The sequence below is a fragment of the Podarcis pityusensis genome, assembly GCF_964106645.2.
Source record: "Podarcis pityusensis genome assembly, chromosome: 4".
Classification (NCBI taxonomy): domain Eukaryota; kingdom Metazoa; phylum Chordata; class Lepidosauria; order Squamata; family Lacertidae; genus Podarcis; species Podarcis pityusensis.
In genome coordinates this window covers 13,955,303-13,974,654 of record NC_138027.1, presented here as the reverse complement: position 1 = coordinate 13,974,654, position 19,352 = coordinate 13,955,303, and the positions used below count along the sequence as shown (strand labels likewise).

At 44.2% G+C, this 19,352-nt stretch overlaps 1 protein-coding gene across 1 annotated transcript in view; it reads right to left on the bottom strand.

The window, feature by feature from the left end:
• The window catches only part of TMEM135 (transmembrane protein 135), a 173,158-nt gene that overhangs the window by 15,214 nt on the left and 138,592 nt on the right, over positions 1-19,352 (bottom strand). The window contains exons 7-9 of the mRNA XM_081002220.1: positions 8,606-8,647; positions 7,836-7,982; positions 4,723-4,792 (exon numbers count right to left, since the gene is read on the bottom strand). Coding sequence (XP_080858346.1) covers positions 4,723-4,792; positions 7,836-7,982; positions 8,606-8,647 — 259 coding nt within the window. The remainder of the gene's footprint in view (positions 1-4,722; positions 4,793-7,835; positions 7,983-8,605; positions 8,648-19,352) is intronic.

Below are 19,352 nucleotides of genomic sequence, written 5' to 3'. Positions count from 1 at the left end.
TGGCGCTGTGGTCTAAACCACAGAAGGTTGGCGGTTCAAATCCCTGCGAGGGGGTGAGCTCCCATTGCTCTGTCCCTGTTCCTGCCAACCTAGGAGTTCGAAAGCACGCCAGTGCAAGCAGATAAATTGGTACCGCTGCGACGGGAAGGTAAACTGTGTTTCTGTGTGCTCTGGTTTCCGTGATGGTGTCCCTGTTACGATATTTCCGTTCCACCTTAAAAGGGAGCAGGCTTTGTGAGTCAGAGTCTGCGCATTTCCTGTTCACAGGATGTTTATGTTTTCTGTTGCTTTCATTTCTCTCTCTGTGTCTGGAGACACTGATGCAGGCAGTCATGTTTTTCTTTGTTCTGATCAACGCTGAATAAAACTTGTAAATAATGCTCTCCTGCGTGCAACGTCTGCTGTGAATTATCTGCTGATAGAGTGTGCATGAGCTCTGGAATGTGGCAAGCTATTTCTGGAAACTCATGTCGCTAATTGCTGATACTGTGTATCTACGGGAGATCGATGGATTGTCCGGAGACGACGTGGGGGCCATGATGGGCTTTATCTCCCTGGCAGTATCCCAACAGTCCCATTGTACCAGAAGCGGTTTAGTTATGCTGGCCACATGACCCAGAAAGCTGTCTGTGGACAAACATCGGCTCCCTCGACCTGAAAGTGAGATGAGCGCCGCAACCCCATAGTTGCCTTTGACTGGGTGTAACTGTTCAGAGGTCCTTTACCTTTTACCAGCCCATAATCTCCACTGTAGCTGTGTGCCTGCTCATGTGTCAATTCTTAGTGTGGTATCCAAACACACAGAATGAAGTTTCATTCTGTCTGTGTGCCAAAGACGCGTCCATTAAATTTGCAATTTCTATCCCAGTTATCCTGCAAGTTTTGTTATATGTTTGATACAGAACTGAAAGCTGTACTTATGTCTCTGTGGCAACCCAAATCTGTGCTTAAAACAGCTTCACTGGCTTGGGTCATGCTGCTAACCAGCTGGCTGCAATGCACTTCAGGACACTGACACATGGCAGCTGCGGAAAGCAGACCAGTACATGCAGGAGGCCGAGTCAAAATATGCAGACTGTCAAGCTGCACCTTCTCTTTCACGTGCTGTTCTTCACACTTGTTGCTGGAGAGCCATAACAATTTACTACAAAAATCTGAAGGGGAGAAATATCGTGGCCTATAAAACAGCAGACACTTCCCGAAAAGCTGCTTCGCCCCGTACACGTCGCTTCTCAAACGCAAAACCAAAATGAGCTGGAGTCCTACCAAAGGAAATGTGAGCAGGTGCTCCCACCTGTGCCAGTCTAACTGCAGCCAAAACAATCTCCCCGCACAGTTCACTCTTCCAAGGGAAAGAAAACCCAGACCGATCGTATTCTGGGAGAGGATAGCTCATATCAATGGACACGGACCGCCCTTCCTTCGTGCAACAACTGTGAACTTTCTCCCATTACCCTTAAAATACATTCGCAGGCTCGGAGAGTCCAAAAAAAATCTACTCCAATGTGCCAGGGAGTCACAGCTGTATGAGTGCCGCCTCTGTTGAGAACAGCACATTCCTGGTACTTGAGTTGAGGGAACGGCTGCAAGTGCGATCTGTTACACGGTTCTGCGCACAATTAAATCGGACAAGGCTCTCAGAGCCTCGCTTTTCACTCACTTTAGCAGCTTACCACAGGCACTAAATGAACACCAGCGACGGTGGTTACCGCATAAAGAGACACGGGCGTCTACTGAAGAACCTTTTCTATGAGTCGGTTATGTAAAAGACAGCGCAGAAGGCTTGACATATTGGGAGCTTTGAGATCCCCTTTGCCCGTTGCATCTCTCTTTTTTAAAATGCTTTTCTAAAAGAACACAAGGGTTGCCCTGCAGAATCACATGAAAAATCCAGCACTCTGTCTGCAACAGCAGCCAGCCAACTGACTCCGAGCACTTGTGAACAGAGAATGAAAGTGTGCTGTTTGTCTTCAGCACCCAGCATTCAGTGCTATACTGAATATGTTATTCATTTACTGTGGCTAGTAGCCATGGAAAGGCCCATTCTCTGGGAGGGTATTGTTAAAGAACTGGGAAGATACAGTGTGAAGCAACTCTTAGAACAAGTTCAGGGGGGAGGGGGGTGAAATATCACCAGGGGTCTGGAAGTGGGGAGACTGGCAGTCCAGAAACCCAACCAGATGGGTGGGGTATAAATAATAACATTACCATTATTATTATTATTATTATTATTATTATTATTATCACCTTACTCTGCACCGAACCATCTGCCCCTATCATTTATGAAGCTTGTGTGCCTGTTCCAACCACACAACAATAGTAATTAAAAACTATTGTTTTAATAAAGCAAGTCGTTCACATAAATGGAATAGACCATGAAAGGATAAAATGCACAATCTTGATGTTTCCTTGTAGATAATACAGCACAGACACCAAAGAGGAACACTGCATTACCCAAAGAAGATGCACTTTTCACACTTTGCGCTCTCCCAACTCCCCTCTGCCCTGAACGCTGCAATTGATATCCAGAAACCACTACTACATTTTTCCGGGCACATGTGTGCATGCATATACAAATAGGACCCAGAGCAGGAAAATGTTTCCATAATCTTTTTGTGACTAGAGATGGATGGATCACTCTTATTTCTGGTCTGTGTCAATTCTACTGTGTATGCTTATTTGTAAGTCTGTTCTGTCCATCTCCACATTAATCTGCAGACAGATTTTTTTCAAGTATGAAATTCATATTTTAAAAGGTACTTAAATATATCATTACATGTGCTTTTTGTCACTAAATACATATTTTGTGATGAAATATATATTTATGCATTCAAATACACATTTTGGTACTGATTACCGTATTTTTCGCACCATAGGACGCACCGGACAATAGGACGCACCTTGTTTTAGAGGGGGGAGAACAAGAAAAAAAAATTCTCCCCCTCTCTGCCCAGCGCCCCTTCAGCGAAGTGGCAGGAGGCGCTGTGCAGAGAGGGGGAGAACTTTCCCCCTCTTGTTTTCCCGCTCTAAAACAAGGTGCCGTTTAAGGTGCGTTCAGGCGGCTACCTTGGAAGCCTGGAGAGCGAGAGGGGTCTGTGTGCACTGACCCCTCTCGTTCTCCAGGCTTCAGGTTCCTTTCGACCTGCTCTTTGGGGCTGGCGGGGGGGAAGCCCACCACCAGCCCCAAAGAGCAGTTCAGGGAGCAGCGGAAAGGCGCAGCGGAGAGGCTCCTGCCATAGCCGTGCGTCACCTCTCCAGCCGGGAGAGGGTCGCTGGGCTATGGCTTCTTTAGCCCCGCGCGCGCTCTCCCGGCTGGAGAGGTGACGCACGGCTATGGCAGGAGCCTCAATAGCCGCGTGTCACCTCTCCAGCCGGGAGAGGGTCAGGGGGGCTGCTTTAGCCCCGCGCGCGCTCTCCCGGCTGGAGAGGTGACGGGCGGCTATAGAAGCTCCTGCCATAGCCGCCCGTCACCTCTCCAGCCGGGAGAGGGTCACGGGGGGCTGCTTTAGCCCCGCGCGCGCTCTCCCGGCTGGAGAGGTGACGGGCGGCTATGGCGCGTCACCTCTCCAGCCGGGAGAGGGTCACGGGGGGCTGCTTTAGCCCCGCGCGCGCTCTCCCGGCTGGAGAGGTGACGGGCGGCTATGGCAAGAGCCTCAATAGCCGCGCGTCACCTCTCCAGCCGGGAGAGGGTCGCGGGGTGCTTCTTTAGCCCCACGCTCGCTCTCCCGGCTGGAGAGGTGACGCGCGGCTATAGAAGCTCCTGCCATAGCCGCCCGTCACCTCTCCAGTCGGGAGAGGGTCACGGGGGGCTGCTTTAGCCCCGCGCGTGCTCTCCCGGCTGGAGAGGTGAAGGGCGGCTATGGCAAGAGCCTCAATAGCCGCGCGTCACCTCTCCAGCCGGGAGAGGGTCGCGGGGCTATGGCGTCTCCGCTCCATAGGACGCACACACATTTTCCCTTCATTTTTGAAGGGAAAAAAGTGCGTCCTATAGAGCAAAAAATACGGTACTTTATCTCAGTGCATGCACTTATAAAAGTAAAAAGGTAAAGGTACCCCTGCCTGTACGGGCCAGTCTTGCCAGACTCTAGGGTTGTGCGCTCATCTCACCCTATAGGCCGGGAGCCAGCGCTGTCCACAGACACTTCCGGGTCACGTGGCCAGCGTGACAAGCTGCATCTGGCGAGCCAGCGCAGCACACGGAACGCCGTTTACCTTCCCGCTGGTAAAAGTATCCTATCCTAAAATATGAACTTTTATAAGGCATTTTGGTATGTCTTTTGAGGCAAGAACTGTACTGTAAAATTTGAAGAAGTGCAAAATCAGAAAGATAATTGTGCTCCAATCCTTATACAGGGTACCTCGGGTTACAGACACTTCAGGTTACAGACTCCGCTAACCCAGAAATATTACCTCAGGTTAAGAACAGAAATTGTGCGGCGGCGGCACAGTGGCAGCAGGAGGCCCCATTTAAAGTTCCATTTAAAGTGGTACCTCAGGTTAAGAACAGTTTCAGGTTAAGAACGGACCTCCAGAACGAATTAAATTCTTAACCCAAGGTACCACTGTATGAAGCTGGGAGGTACAAATTAGCTCAGTTTGCTAAAAATGTGGACCAATTTTTCCCCCCTGCATCCATATTTGTGACTTACATCAACTTTTTATATCTAAGTAATAGTTTTAAATAGTTTTCTAATGGTGAATTATGTTATTTTTTCCACTCACTTTAACACAATATGAGATGCAATTATCTTCATAATGCTTACAGCATCTGTGCCTTGGCCCATGTTTGCATCTGGAAAATAAACACACAAAAACGGATCCCTCCATCAGTATTAACCACCAAGTTGCTTTTTGCATACCAAACACATAAATGATCTACTTCCACCAAAATGTGCAGAATGTTCTATAGCTACTTCTTCTTTTGTGCAGTGCAAAATAAATTCTTTTACAATGCTTATAAGTGTGAAGCAAAAAAGAATAAAAAACATAAAAGTACTTAAAGATCCTGTACAAATAAGGGCAAGACCTTTGTTCTAGGGAGAGCTAACACAGCTAAGAGATTGAATTGCGAACCAGGAAATCCTCTTTTCAAATCTTTCCTTTCCCATGAATTCACTAGGTAGCCTCAGAACCACACTAAACATTACATTAAATGAATATTCACATGAATGGGATTTTAAAAATCATCATTATTATTATTATTATAAAAAGCCATGGAGGACATTGATCCAGACCAGGACCACGGGACAGGTGGAGAGGCACTTGATCCTGGCTTGATCATTTTACCCATTGCAATAGTTCCATTTAACGTAACAGCCCCCTACCCAAGTTGGAATGAAGCTGCTGCCTGAACCTGGAACTTGTAGAAGAAACAGGATTTTTTGATCTCTGACTTATGCGCATTTTGCACAGAACAAAGTCAGAGGTGAGCCCCCACATCTTGTTCATCTTTACGACTTTGCCCATGTGCTCCATGATGCAACCAGGATTGTGGCAATTGGGCAGTGTGGGCTGCTGGCTGGAAGGCCACAGAAAGGGGTCACACAGATGATTGGAAGGTTGCATATTCCTCTCTCTAGGCTTAGGGGGAAATTTGTATTCTGCAGCTCACAAGACTTCACTTTTCATGAGCATTACTGCTATGTGGAAATTCTACTGTTGTGGATTTGAAAAAGATAAATGCTTTGGGGAGGGCTCTCCAGTTGTTGGGACATATCAGGCTGACTTACAAGAAAATCAATTTGATGCTGGTTCTAGAAATTAGATTTTCTTGTAGTCAAGTATTTGCGGTTTGAGGACAAAATAACATTACTCAATCTTTCGATTGTGCCAAATATTTTTGGAAGCTTTGAATTATGCGCTGCAAAAGCGTATCAGTCATAAATCACCCATGAGGTCAGTTTGTGTAGCAAAAATTGTAATGAGGATGTGATCAAGTTACAGACATTCAGACTTAGTTATATCTGAAAGGAAACATATGGGAGAGAAACTTGATAGAGGATTAGGATTAAGAACTCAATGGTTTTTTTGGTCATATGCAAGTGGGTCGATAGAAATACCAAAACAAGATCATTCTTCTTAATTGTTAATCATTTGGGCCTTTTCTTGAGAAACCCTGGAATGAGCAGTTTCGTTTAGTGGGGTGACTGCATTGCCAGCTTTCGTTATATCTTGTATGTGTCTCAGATGAATTATCCGGACCTAGATTAATCCAGTGATACACCACAATGAGCTCTTCAAACCAAGTCTCCTGAAATTCGGATTCTTGGCCTCTCCTATTCAATATGGCAAGTTCTTAAAGAAATGGGAGTGCCTGATCACCTCATCTGTCTCCTGAGAAATCTCTATGTGGGACAAGAAGCTACAGTTAGAACTGGATATGGAACAACTGATTGGTTCAAAATTGGGAAAGGAGTACAACAAGGCTGTATATTGTCTCCCTGCTTATTTAACTTATATGCAGAATTCATCATGCGAAAGGCTGGGCTGGATGAATCCCAAGCCGGAATTAAGATTGCTGGAAGAAATATCAACAACCTCAGATATGCAGATGACACAACCTTGATGGCAGAAAGTGAGGAGGAATTAAAGAACCTTTTAATGAGGGTGAGAAAGGAAAGTGCAAAATATGGTCTGAAGCTCAACATCAAAAAAAAACAAAGATCATGGCCACTGGTCCCATCACCTCCTGGCAAATAGAAGGGGAAGAAATGGAGGCAGTGAGAGATTTTACTTTTTTGGGCTCCATGATCACTGCAGATGGTGACAGCAGTCATGAAATTAAAAGACGCCTGCTCCTTGGGAGAAAGGCGATGGCAAACCTAGACAGCATCTTAAAAAGCAGAGACATCACCTTGCCAACAAAGGTCCGTATAGTTAAAGCCATGGTTTTCCCAATAGTGATGTATGGAAGTGAGAGCTGGACCATAAAGAAGGCTGATCGCCAAAGAATTGATGCTTTTGAATTATGGTGCTGGAGGAGACTCTTGAGAGTCCCATGGACTGCAAGAAGATCAAACGCATCCATTCTTAAGGAAATCAGCCCTGAGTGCTCACTGGAAGGACAGATCGTGAAGCTGAGGCTCCAATACTTTGACCACCTCATGAGAAGAGAAGACTCCGTGGAAAAGACCATGATGTTGGGAAAGATGGAGGGCACAAGGAGAAGGGGACGACAGAGGATGAGATGGTTGGACAGTGTTCTCGAAGCTACAAACATGAGTCTGACCAAACTGCGGGAGACAGTGGAAGACAGAAGTGCCTGGCGTGCTCTGGTCCATGGGGTCATGAAGAGTCGGACACGACTAAACGACTAAACAACAACATTCAATATAATTTTCAGGCTTGAGGGACTGTTCTTTGTAACATCATGAAAAAGCCTACAGGTTATATATAAAGGCAATGCCCTGGACCAGAAGTGGTCGGCGTTGCTCCCCTGGCCTCCCTAAGATGAGCATCACTGCTATCTATCTAGGTACCAGGGAGCTCGAGGGAGCAGAATGGCCTTCCCAAGGTCCCTGCCGTCTTGCCCCCTCCCCTCGTCTCCTTCTTGGTAACTGGCAGCACTGTGTGCCAGGTGTCTGGAACCAAGGCTTCTGGTAGCAGAACTCAGGTGTCACCAAGGTAGCTAGCCAGGGTATGGAGCGATTGGGAAGTTTTCTGCTCCACTTCAGAGCCACTAGGGTGGATGGCAGAGGAAAGCTAACAGTTGAGCAGAGGACAGGTATCACAAAGGGTCAAGCTAAAATGCTCAAATCTCATTTGACCCTCATTTGTCAGTGACTTGGCAAACTGGTTGGCACGGCAAATACAAATCCATAAAATTCTACACTCACACTTTGTCCACAAGTTTCTTTGTTGCCGCCACTATGTTCATTCGCTGTGTCATTTCTTCGCTGTGCTTTATTTTTCTCCCTCTCCTTAGAAAGGCTGCTTCCGGTGCAAAAGAATGTGTGGGAATTTCTTCCTTCCCTACAATGAATCTGGAAGAAAAGAAAAGAAACAGAGATGCACACAAGTCACCAACTACCTGATTTCTGAAGTGCCATTTTCAAACAGTGGATTGCGGTTGCCTCTGGCTAGCCTACTGCTGGAGCAATTTTATAGCCATGCAATTCCTTAAAATATGGCACATTGTCTAAAACTGCAGGTTTTAACATTCTATTGGAATACAGTATTAAATAATTGTATTCGGAAAGTAAAAACAAGCAAAACAGGTAAACATATTTTATTAACGAAACAATATATAAATGCAGGTGCTTTCTTGAGGCATCTGTTATATTAAGCAGTGCAGGAGTCAAGGGCAAAATACCACTGTCCAGAACATAAAATTAACTGATTTGTGTATTTCTCTTCTAGATGTCGGGGGGGGGGGGATTATGCAGCACAGAATGAAAGTACTATAAATGGAAGTAGTATATGTTTTTCATCAACAACAAAAAAGAGAGAAAAGGAAAATGAGAAACAAGGCTGGAAATCATGCTTTGCAAATAGCTTTTGTTTCCTGCATGTCAAATTTCCTCCATCTATGTTTGCACATATTTCACTCAATCTGGTCTGATCACTTTGGGCTACAAAGGAAAAACACTTGCTTTGTTTTACTTACTTTAGTGCTGAGAATGTAAATCCTTTCAAGCCATCCTTGCACCTGAAATATAAACCAAACATTTTGGGTGTGGTTAATTCAATAGTTCCCAAATTCACAGAGCAGTCGAACAGCAGAGATCATTTAAAGCATCAGAGTCTTGCAACCTTCTTCTGTCCAGGGCCAGAAATTCAGAGCTAAGGTGTGTAATTATTTCGTTACTGTTTGCCTTTGCAATTTTTTTAATTAGAACGTGTGCAACATACACTGAACCAAACAGAATTCCCTCCAGATGACCAAAAAGCAGCTTATGTAAGCTTTGGCAAAAGAAAGAAATGCCTCAAGCCCAGCAACGGAAAAAGCCAGTTTGGTTTCCATTTCGACACTTGCCAAGAAGTTCTACCATTCTGCCAGCAGATGTCCCTAATCAGCAGCAATTCAAAAGTCTGTTGCATACGCCAGGAAGTTAACCAAACAGGTAAATCTGCTGCTGGCAAAGGAGGAGCAAGAGGGGCAGACAGATTTTCTGTCGGTCAAGCGCCAAGGGCAGCTTCTCATAACGCATTTCATACTCAAGTGCAGATGGCAGCGTACATGGCCACGACACCAGTGACCCCATCAGCCAAGTCACATCTGAGTGGTGCAAATAAGTTTCCGACACAACTTTCCCCTTTAAAGGACACAGAAGCAGCAGCCTTCTAAATGGATTGGCCATACATTAATTTATACCTAATAAATGCTATGGCGACTAGTCACGTAAATATTTCAAAAAGACGATAATGCTGTGACTTTTTTTTACCATTGTTATAAGAAAGAAAACTGCTCCTTTTCCCTTATAGAGCCCATATAGAGTCCTTATGTAGGTTCTCTATCGGTAGGAGAAAAAAACAGAGGCCAATCAGAGAATATTGAGAAGCAAAGCAGCTAGTAAGCCTGATCTTTATTAAACTGTTGCAACAGGGTCCTTACACACACACACCCCCCCCATGCAGGAGGAAGGAGGAACCCAGAACAATGGTGTGCAAGCCCATATATAGACTTTTGAAATTGCAACCCTGTACCTCAAGACCACACCTAATACATCATACATACATCACAGAAGAGGCGGTCTACAGCAGAAAACCTGTCTGCCAGGATACCTGATAATGGTCACTGATTGCATTATTTGGGCAGTCTGGCCATTCCTTTTGAGATACTAAATACTTAGTTCCTGAATCCAGGTCACAGGCTCACCCTATTCATACAGATACGTCCTTAAGACAGGATTTGTGAGCAAAGAGACAATGGGGAGGTTTTCCTATTTCCTTTGTCCTTGCAGAGAAACATTTGAGGTCAATTTGGGAGAGTCAAAATGGTTTCAGGACTTCTTTCCTGTACTGTTTCAGACATGTGGTTTATATATTTATGTATGTGTTTACCTGGTACATTTATGAACATTTATATCTTAGACCTCATAACACCAACAGCATTAAAAATACCAAAAAAATCACAGATGCGGTACATGCAATCTTTAATAAAAATTCTTTATTTATTTTTAAAATGTGGTACATGCCACTGGATGGCTCAGCTGGTTAGAGAGTGGTGCTGATAATGTCAACGTTGCATGTTTGATCCCCGTATGGGACAGCTGCATATTCCTGGATTGCAGGGGGTTGGACTAGATGATCCTCTGGGTCCCTTCCAACTCTACAATCCTATGATCTATGAATGCCTAGCTAAAGAAAGCTTTTGCAGGACATAAACCTCTCAAGTATTCTAACAAGTAACGTTCAACACGTTAGGAAAGGGGGGGGGGTGTAAACACAGTGTGAGTAAACTCTGCACACAAAACGCTCCAGTTGCGATTCCAGTTGACACCATTAAGCACTTATCTGTAGCCTGTCCCATGTAGTACGACTGGCAGTATGATCTGAATCTGGGGGATTTTTGCTGCAAAAGGGTGATAAGGGTGCTTTCGTAGGATTTGCCTACCAGAGGTAATCAGCATGCTACTAAGGAGAACGATTTGCCATGGAACCCAATATAATTATTAGTTTTAATAATTCACAGAACAAGCACATTGATTGTGGCAAATGCAGCTGTGGGAAGGGCCTCCAAAACTCATATCAGATTATCTGTTTTAAGTTTCTGAGCACAAGGTCATGCAGAATGGAACTGGTTTCAGACACACACCTATTTGTTTATTTTATTTTTATCAGCTGCTTTTATATAGTTAACCCAAAATGTGTGTTATCTGGGCAGCTCAGCTCACAAAGCAAAAAACAAAACAAACTTTCATAGAATGTATTTTAAAATGAAGTTTTATTGTTCCCCATCCTGATATCTTAGCATAAAGGTATTTCTAAGCAAATAAAATACAGTTTAAAACCAATTAAAAATATTTTAAAATCTGTTTTAAAAACCAGAAACAAAATTTTAAACTCAATGCAAACTCAAGAAAGCGGGCTTGAAGGGTATCTGATCTAGGGAAGGTGATGAAAATCAAGTTAGCTCTTAGGAATCAAGGAACACTTGCACACAAATTGGTACAGGTGTTAATCATGTAGTTTTAGAAGGTAAGCAAATGATATTTTTATAATAGAAGGCTTTCTGGGGAGAGCCACCATCACAATTCTAAGGAGAACAGAGGGAAGCCATGACAGAAGAACTGACTTGAAAGCCGTTTCCATGCGCTCTGCATCTGTGACCTGAGCTCATAACATGCTGCAATCAACCTTTAAATAGCTGTTAGCGTGTATCATGATTTTTCTCTCTCAGCTGTTTGGCACTATCACCATCACACCTTAAGTCATCAGAACATTTGGCCTCCACTATGATAAGTGTGTGTACTTCACAGACTTCAAAGCGAAACGGTTCATTTCGAGTCCCCAATCACTTGGTTAATAAGCATTATACTGCAGCTGCCTAGAAATATAATTCCCATGTTTCAAGGAACACAACAAAGTTAGGGAATTACTGTGTGTATAGGGGGTATAGGAGAGATTGCTTTGTCTTGCAGCATTTTAAGTCGAAAGGGTAACAATTCTGGATAAGTTTAAACCGACAAAGGAAATTCTACTCAAGGGTATTATTTCATGCTCATTCTGAACCAAAATGGTTAAAAACACACTGCCATAACATTCTCAAAATCATGTGCAACACTCTCAAGCCCTGTTCATCCCCTGACCATTAAAACGAGACACAATCATGTTGCGGGCATGATTTTCTGCAACATACAGTGGTACCTCAGGTTAAGTACTTAATTCGTTTCGGAGGTCCGTTCTTAACCTGAAACTGTTCTTAACCTGAAGCACCTCTTTAGCTAATGGGGCCTCCTGCTGCAGCCGCGCCGCCGGAGCACAATTTCTGTTCTCATCCTGAAGCAAAGTTCTTAACCCGAGGTAATATTTCTGGTTTAGCGGAGTCTGTAACCTGAAGCGTATGTAACCTGAAGTGTATGTAACCCGAGGTACCACTGTATTTTCTTGGAAGAGCACCTGAATGCAATATACCCTTGTAATGAAAACGAACTTCAGAAAGGCTCTGTACTACATAACTTCTGAGTCAGATACCCTGAGCATCTGACAAGCAGGCCAGCTTCACTACACTCTTTTTCCTATTTGCATATTAAGTGAAGCAAAAGAGAAGGAATCATGAAGTTGCAGGACTCAAAGGAATCCGAAGGTCACCTGAGTTCATGCTCCAGCACCAAAAGCAATTAGCATCTGGGCAAGGATTTGAAGAGAAATAAACTGGCAAAGGCAAGAAGCTATTTGCTGAGGCGGCCCTCATTCAAAAGCAGAAAGAGGGGGAGGAAGGACTCTATTCAAAACAGAGTAATCTGTGGCTGTATAAGAACATTTCCGAAAGCAGGAACAACCCTTGCCCCAAGTTAGCAGAGCTCCCCTTTTACTGAAGCCAGCTCCTGCCCAATTTCAGTCTAGCCGCAAACCAAGACTAATTATTCTCTGGCTGTGCATGTAGGCATACCTAATCTTCCCCCCACGCCATTGTGCGGAAAAGCAAAAAGGTCTCCACACCACATTGTAAGGCTAAATGTCACCAATTAGGTTTCTAATTTTTTTGATTAGTGTTTCTTGCTGAAAGTCTCTCAAAGGTTCTCATTCAGAGGCTGACTGATGATCTTTCCACAAGGGCCCTGCTGATGAGGTTTAATTACTATGGTTTTGAACAACAATCACCACGTGTGATGAAAATAACAGCATCCAAAGTTAACCCTCAGAGCAAAAGCAAATGAGGGGGGAATGGGGGAGCAACTTTTCTTATAGAAAAGCTGGTCATTAGAGCGCACACATTTCTAAATGTGTTCTATCTTGCATATAATGAACTGGATCCAGGCTAAATTAGTTGCACTTAGGTCCCACTGAAACCAGAAAGACCTCGCTTAGGCATAGCTACCTTTTCACACCGATGTCAACGGGACCCAAATACAACTAAGTCGAAATCCAACCTAAACTTCGCATTTCTATTTTATTAGAACTGATGAAGTAGGACAGGGGCAAGGAGATTTCGTATGCAATGATGTCACATCACAAAGAAGGGGAAAGTCTTTCCTTTGGCATTTTGGTCTTCTACAGCAAGGGACGCCTGACCATTAGGTCCAGTCGTGACTGACTCTGGGGTTGAGGTGCTCATCTCGCTTTATTGGCCGAGGGAGCCGGTGTTCAGCTTCCGGGTCATGTGGCCAGCATGACTAAGCCGCTTCTGGCGAACCAGAGCAGCGCACGGAAACGCCGTTTGCCTTCCCGCCAGAGCGGTACCTATTTATCTACTTGCACTTTGATGTGCTTTTGAACTGCTAGGTTGGCAGGAGCTGGGACCGAACAATGGGAGCTCACCCCATCACAGGGATTCGAACTGCCGACCTTCTGATCGGCAAGCCCTAGGCTCTGTGGTTTAACCCACAGCGCCACCCACGTCCCCATGACTAGTTGACACACGTGTAGATCGCAAAGTGACAAATTACCTCTTACGTTAAACACAGAAAGGGACAAAAATTCAACAAGTGATATCAGCAATGGCACCCCAATCATGGAGTGCCCGCCCCTCTCAGCATGAATAGGTGCCAACCCTGGCAGCAAATAACCACATTTTTGCTCCCAGGACTTTAATTTATCACTTGGTGGAGAATGGGGGTACCTTCTCCAATGTGTTTGGCCTCTGTTGATGTTTTAGAGTTGTATTTCTTTTCTATTTCTATAACATGCTTTATTATGCATTATGCTTTTTATACTGGGATTATTAAAGAGCAGGTTAGAAATCTTCTCAGTAAGTAAATAAATGAAGTCATACTAGGAGTACACACACCAAAATCAATGAACTTAAGTTACTCTGGTTAAGACTGGAAACCACCCCAACAGACATAACTTCTCAAAAGTCACAAAAGGCCAAAAGACAGCAAGTTTATCTTTATAAAGTTACTGCAGAAACAAGATATGTCAGAATGAGAAAGCTAGGAGCAATGTGATGGTTCCCAGCATTTTTTTTTTTTTTTTTTTTTTAAACACCTCTAGCTGGTTATAGCAATGCTGGAATATCTGCTGGAATATCAATAGTTAAATTCAAGGTGTCTCTTTGTAAACTGCTTTGAATGTTTTTTTTTAAAAAAACAATGAAGCTGTGTATACATTTTATAACAATAAAAATAAAATAATTAAGAATATTTCCTTCTCTTTCGCATGAAGACGGAATATAAAAATAGTTTCAAGGAAATGACATTCATTGGCATGCTGGGTACAGGATGAACAGTAGGTCTCATCTTTAATCAAAGAAAATAATGTTTCAGCTTTAGCCACAGAGAATCTTGCCACCATAAACTAGCCAACTGCAAACTAAGAAACGAAAACAACTGCTTCAGACTCATGGCAGATGCTGCTTCCACTTTAAAAAAATATAAACAGGTCACAGTAGCCCAAGATTTCCAAAATGAAAAGCAAGTGTCAGAATTCATTAACTGTCCACAAAGAAGTTAAAACGTGAAAGCTGAAAGTTGACATGTTTGGTCTAAATTTTGGAAATGCACTTTACAAGCTTTCCTTAGGAAATATGTGCCAAGAATTGACTGTCCGGATTTTCAAGAAGGATTTAATAAAGAGGAGACATTAAGACTGTTCGGGGGATTGCACCAGGAACAAATCTCCAAGTTGGCAACCAGGTTGCTAGCAATATATATGCTTCTATCAAAATCATTCCAGAAATGTTCCCTTTCCAAAGCAAATGATTTGCAGGATATTTCAGAATCTGCTGTTTCATTACAATAATTAAGGGGGTCATAAGATATAACCAATGATTCAATCCATGCACCAGAAATCAGCTAAAGCAATTTCACAAGACAGGAGGGAAATTAATATTTTTAACAGCCTCCTCCACCAGAGTTTATTTTACATTTAGCTTCTTCCTCTAGTTTCTTTATAGTTTCTTAGATAGCCTAGAAAAAAGTAACTTTTAAAAGACAAGCTTTCCCTGACCAATAATACTGGACCCTGTTATTCATCATCATCATCATCAAACCTTTTATTGGCATCACATACAAACATCCAAAACAAATCAATACAGAATTACCACTTCCCCAGTGGCACAAAACATTTTCTAAAAGAAAGGAGGCAGAGAAGTCTATCGTCACATCTCTAGGTCTTCAGGGAGATCAGACGTCTGTAGTGTATTTCAACGACAAAAAACCAAATAGAGATATTTAGCCACTAACTTGGTGAGCTCCTGATCATTCCCCAGTACAGTGGTACCTTGGGTTACAGACGCTTCAGGTTACAGACTCTGCTAACCCAGAAATAGTACCTCGGGTTAAGAACTTTGCTTCAGGATGAGAACAGAAATCACGGCGTGGCGGCAGCGGGAGGCCCCATTAGCTAAAGTGGTACCTCAGGTTAAGAACAGTTTCAGCTGAAGAACGGACCTCCAGAATGAATTAAGTTCTTAACCCGAGGTACCACTGTAATAGAAAATGTATGACCTCCAACTCTGGTTTCCATTGGGGATACAGAGTTGAAGGACCCTGTTATTACTTTATAGCTGTTTTGGTTCTGTTTGTATCATACTGTGAAATTTGAAATATCAATCTGTTTAGAGATGCTACTTGATCAAATGAACAGTTAAGGGCATGAACAAAACAACCCTTGTTTTGATTATAAAGTCTACCACATTGGTTGACATCACCCAATTAGGATTTTTAAAAATGAATTTTGTGTTTGGAGAGCGAGAGAAACACTGTGGTATTTACTCCCCCCCCCTTTCCCCCCTATTATGTTTTCCTGTGATTTTATTGGTGTTAGCCACTCTGGCTGGGGAGGGCGGGGTATAAATAAATTATTATTATTATTATTATTATTATTATTATTATTATTACTTCTTCAATTTCATGTGTTTAACAACGGACTTAAGGGCAGAAGTGTTTTATGGCATGTGAATATGCCCACAACTTATGTGCATTTAACTTGCGCACATTCAGCTTTACGCATGTGGTAAAATAATAATAATAATAATAATAATAATAATAATAATAGGGGCGGAGTTCCAGGAAAAATGACTGGCAATCCCTCCCACCAATGAACTCAATGGGTTTTGACCACACACTATTTTGGCTTTTGGCGCAATTGCAGGCTTCCTGTGGTACATAAATCAAGGAGTGTTTTACATTTGAAGAATGACATCAAACATTCTGAACATGTTTTTGAAACATGTAGTTTTGCACTATATCCAGGGTTGATGGCATTCGTAAACATTCCACACTTCGGATGTTTCTGTTTCAGTACCATCAACATTTGACTACTGTAAGTGTTTCTACATAGGGCTAGTTCGGTTGCCTAGGTGTTAAATTGTGAAAAGCAATGGTTTTTAGCCTGCATCATATAATCATCCAAAGGATGCCTAAGATGTATCTTTCAGATAAATCTCTCCTAGGTATCTTTAGATTATTACTGTGATAAACATAACCCCAATGCCTCTTATATAGACAAGAAGCAAACATTAAACAATTCACCGCCTAGTTCATATGAATTAAGTAACATTTATACACACACACACACACACCTTTTTCTTTGACAGTTACTTCAACCTTCTCCACCATGAATCCATCAAGATACAAAATATATTCCATTCACTTTCTGACATGCTAAAAGTACAAATGTAAACATTTTTGACAGGGCAAACAATTGACTGTGGCAAACAGGAAGCAATCAGTCAAGAATGATTTGCTAATGTTCTCTGAGCAAGCTGGGAGACCTAAAATAGCTATGGGAAGCTGCACTCTGGAGTGGGAAATGAGGGGGGCTGGAGAGGCAGGAGGTGCCTTAACACTTTCTCTGGAAGCTATTTTTCTTATCAAAATCTCCCACTCTCCTCCCACCGAATGCTTCTCACCTAATTGGGCAAGAAGGAACTTTCTGGTCACACAAATTTAATTTGAAGACACCGGGAAGGAATGTCCTTAGAGAGAAAGTGAAGTGCCCCTTCCTTATAATATTCTGCTGATCGATAGACAGATAGAAATAATAACAATAATAATAATAATAATAATAATAATAATAACAACAACAATAATAATAATAAATTTTATTTCTATCCCGCCCTCCCCAGCCGAAGCCGGGCTCAGGGCGGCTAACAACAATAAAACAGTACAAAAGTACAGCATAAACAACATTCTAAAATCATTCCTTATAAAATTAATTAATTCAAGCCACTGGCAACCATTGGGCCAGAGCTCCGCGAAGATTGACGAGGGAGGGAGTCAGGCTGTGCCCTGGCCAAAGGCCTGGTGGAACAGCTCTGTCTTGCAGGCCCTGCGGAAAGATGTCAAGTCCTGCAGGGCCCTGGTCTCTTGTGACAGAGTGTTCCACCAGATCGGAGCCACAGCCGAAAAAGCCCTGGCTCTAGTTGAGGCCAGCCTAACTTCTCTGTGGCCTGGGACCTTCAAGATGTTTTTATTTGAAGACCGTAAGTTTCTCTGTGGGGCATACCAGGAGAGGCGGTCCCGTAGGTACGAGGGTCCTAGGCCGTATAGGGCTTTAAAGGTTAAAACCAGCACCTTAAACCTGATCCTGTACTCCACCGGGAGCCAGTACAGCTGGTATAGCACCGGGTGAATGTGATCTCGCAGCGAAGACCTCGTAAGGAGTCTCGCTGCAGCATTCTGCACCCACTGGAGTTTCTGGGTCAGTCTCAAGGGCAGTCCCACGTAGAGCGAGTTACAATAATCCAGTCTGGAGGTGACCGTCGCGTAGATCACAGTGGCTAGGTCAGGGCGAGAGAGGTAAGGAGCCAACTGCTTAGCTTGGCGGAGTTGGGAAAATGCCGCCTTTGTTGTAGCTGCAATCTGCGCCTCCATGGAAAGGGAGGTGTCGAAGATTACACCCAAACTCTTAACGGACGGTGCTGGCACTAACTGCACCCCCGCAAGAGATGGGAGTTGCCCCCCCAATCCCATATCGCCCCGTCCTAGCCACAGGACCTCTGTCTTTGAAGGATTTAGCTTCAACCGGCTCCCACGTAACCATCCAGCCACAGCTTCCAAACATCTGGTCAGTGTGTCTGGGGCTGAGTCAGGATGGCTATCCATCAACAGATAGAGTTGGGTGTCATCGGCATACTGATGGCAACCCAGCCCAAAACTCCGAACAAGCTGGGCGAGGGGGCGCATAAAGATGTTGAAAAGCATCGGGGAGAGTATCGCACCCTGAGGTACTCCACACACCAAGGAGTGGCGCGATGACAATTCCCCCCCAAGCGCCACCCTCTGTCCCCGACCAGAGAGAAACGAGCGCAGCCATTGAAGGACTGTGCCCTGAATCCCCACGTCGGCAAGGCGGTGGTCCAGAAGTTCATGATCGACCATGTCGAAAGCTGCTGACAGATCTAGAAGAATCAGCAGCCCCGACCCGCCTCGATCCAGCTGTCTACGAAGATCATCTGTTAGGGCAACCAGAGCCGTCTCGGTCCCATGACCAGCGCGGAAGCCGGACTGGAATGGATCCAGAGCCGATGTTTCATCCAGAAACCCACCAAGCTGTTCAGCAACCGCTCTCTCAATCACCTTACCCAGGAACGGAAGATTCGAAACTGGGCGGTAATTGGATAGATCTAAAGGATCTAATGATGTTTTCTTTAAGAGCGGGCGCACCACTGCCTCCTTCAGTTCCCCTGGGAATGTCCCCGTGCCAAGGGACAAATTGATGATATCCCCCAGGAGGGTCTGCACCTTGTCTGGACATGCTCTAATCAGCCAAGACAGGCACGGGTCGAGAGGACAGGTGGCGGGCTTTCCAGCTCGGAGGAGTCTGTCCACATCGGCTGGGGATATCCGGTCAAAGTGGTCCAATACTGGACCCAAGGACAGTCGAGGGGCCTCCAGTTCCTTTATTGTATCCAAATTGGCAGGGAGGTCATGGTGGAGCAACAAGACCTCCTCCGCAAAAAAGCTCGCAAATGCCTCACAGCTGTGTGTCAAATTGTTATTTAAATTTAGCTGTCCCTCAAGGGACGTTAAAGACCTGATTATACTAAATAATTTCGCTGGGCAAGAGCTAGCGGATGCAATGGAGGCCGAGAAGTATGACTTCTTAGCAGCCTTCACTGCCATCTCGTAGGTTTTCATAAAAGCCCTATAAGATGTTCTTGAGGCTCCGTCACGGGCACCCCGCCATACTCGCTCTAGCCATCTGAGGTCCCGCTTCATTTTCCGGAGCTCCTCGGTAAACCAGGGAGCCCGGTTTCTGGGGGGCGCAGAGGGCGCTTAGGTACGATCTCATCGATGGCTGCC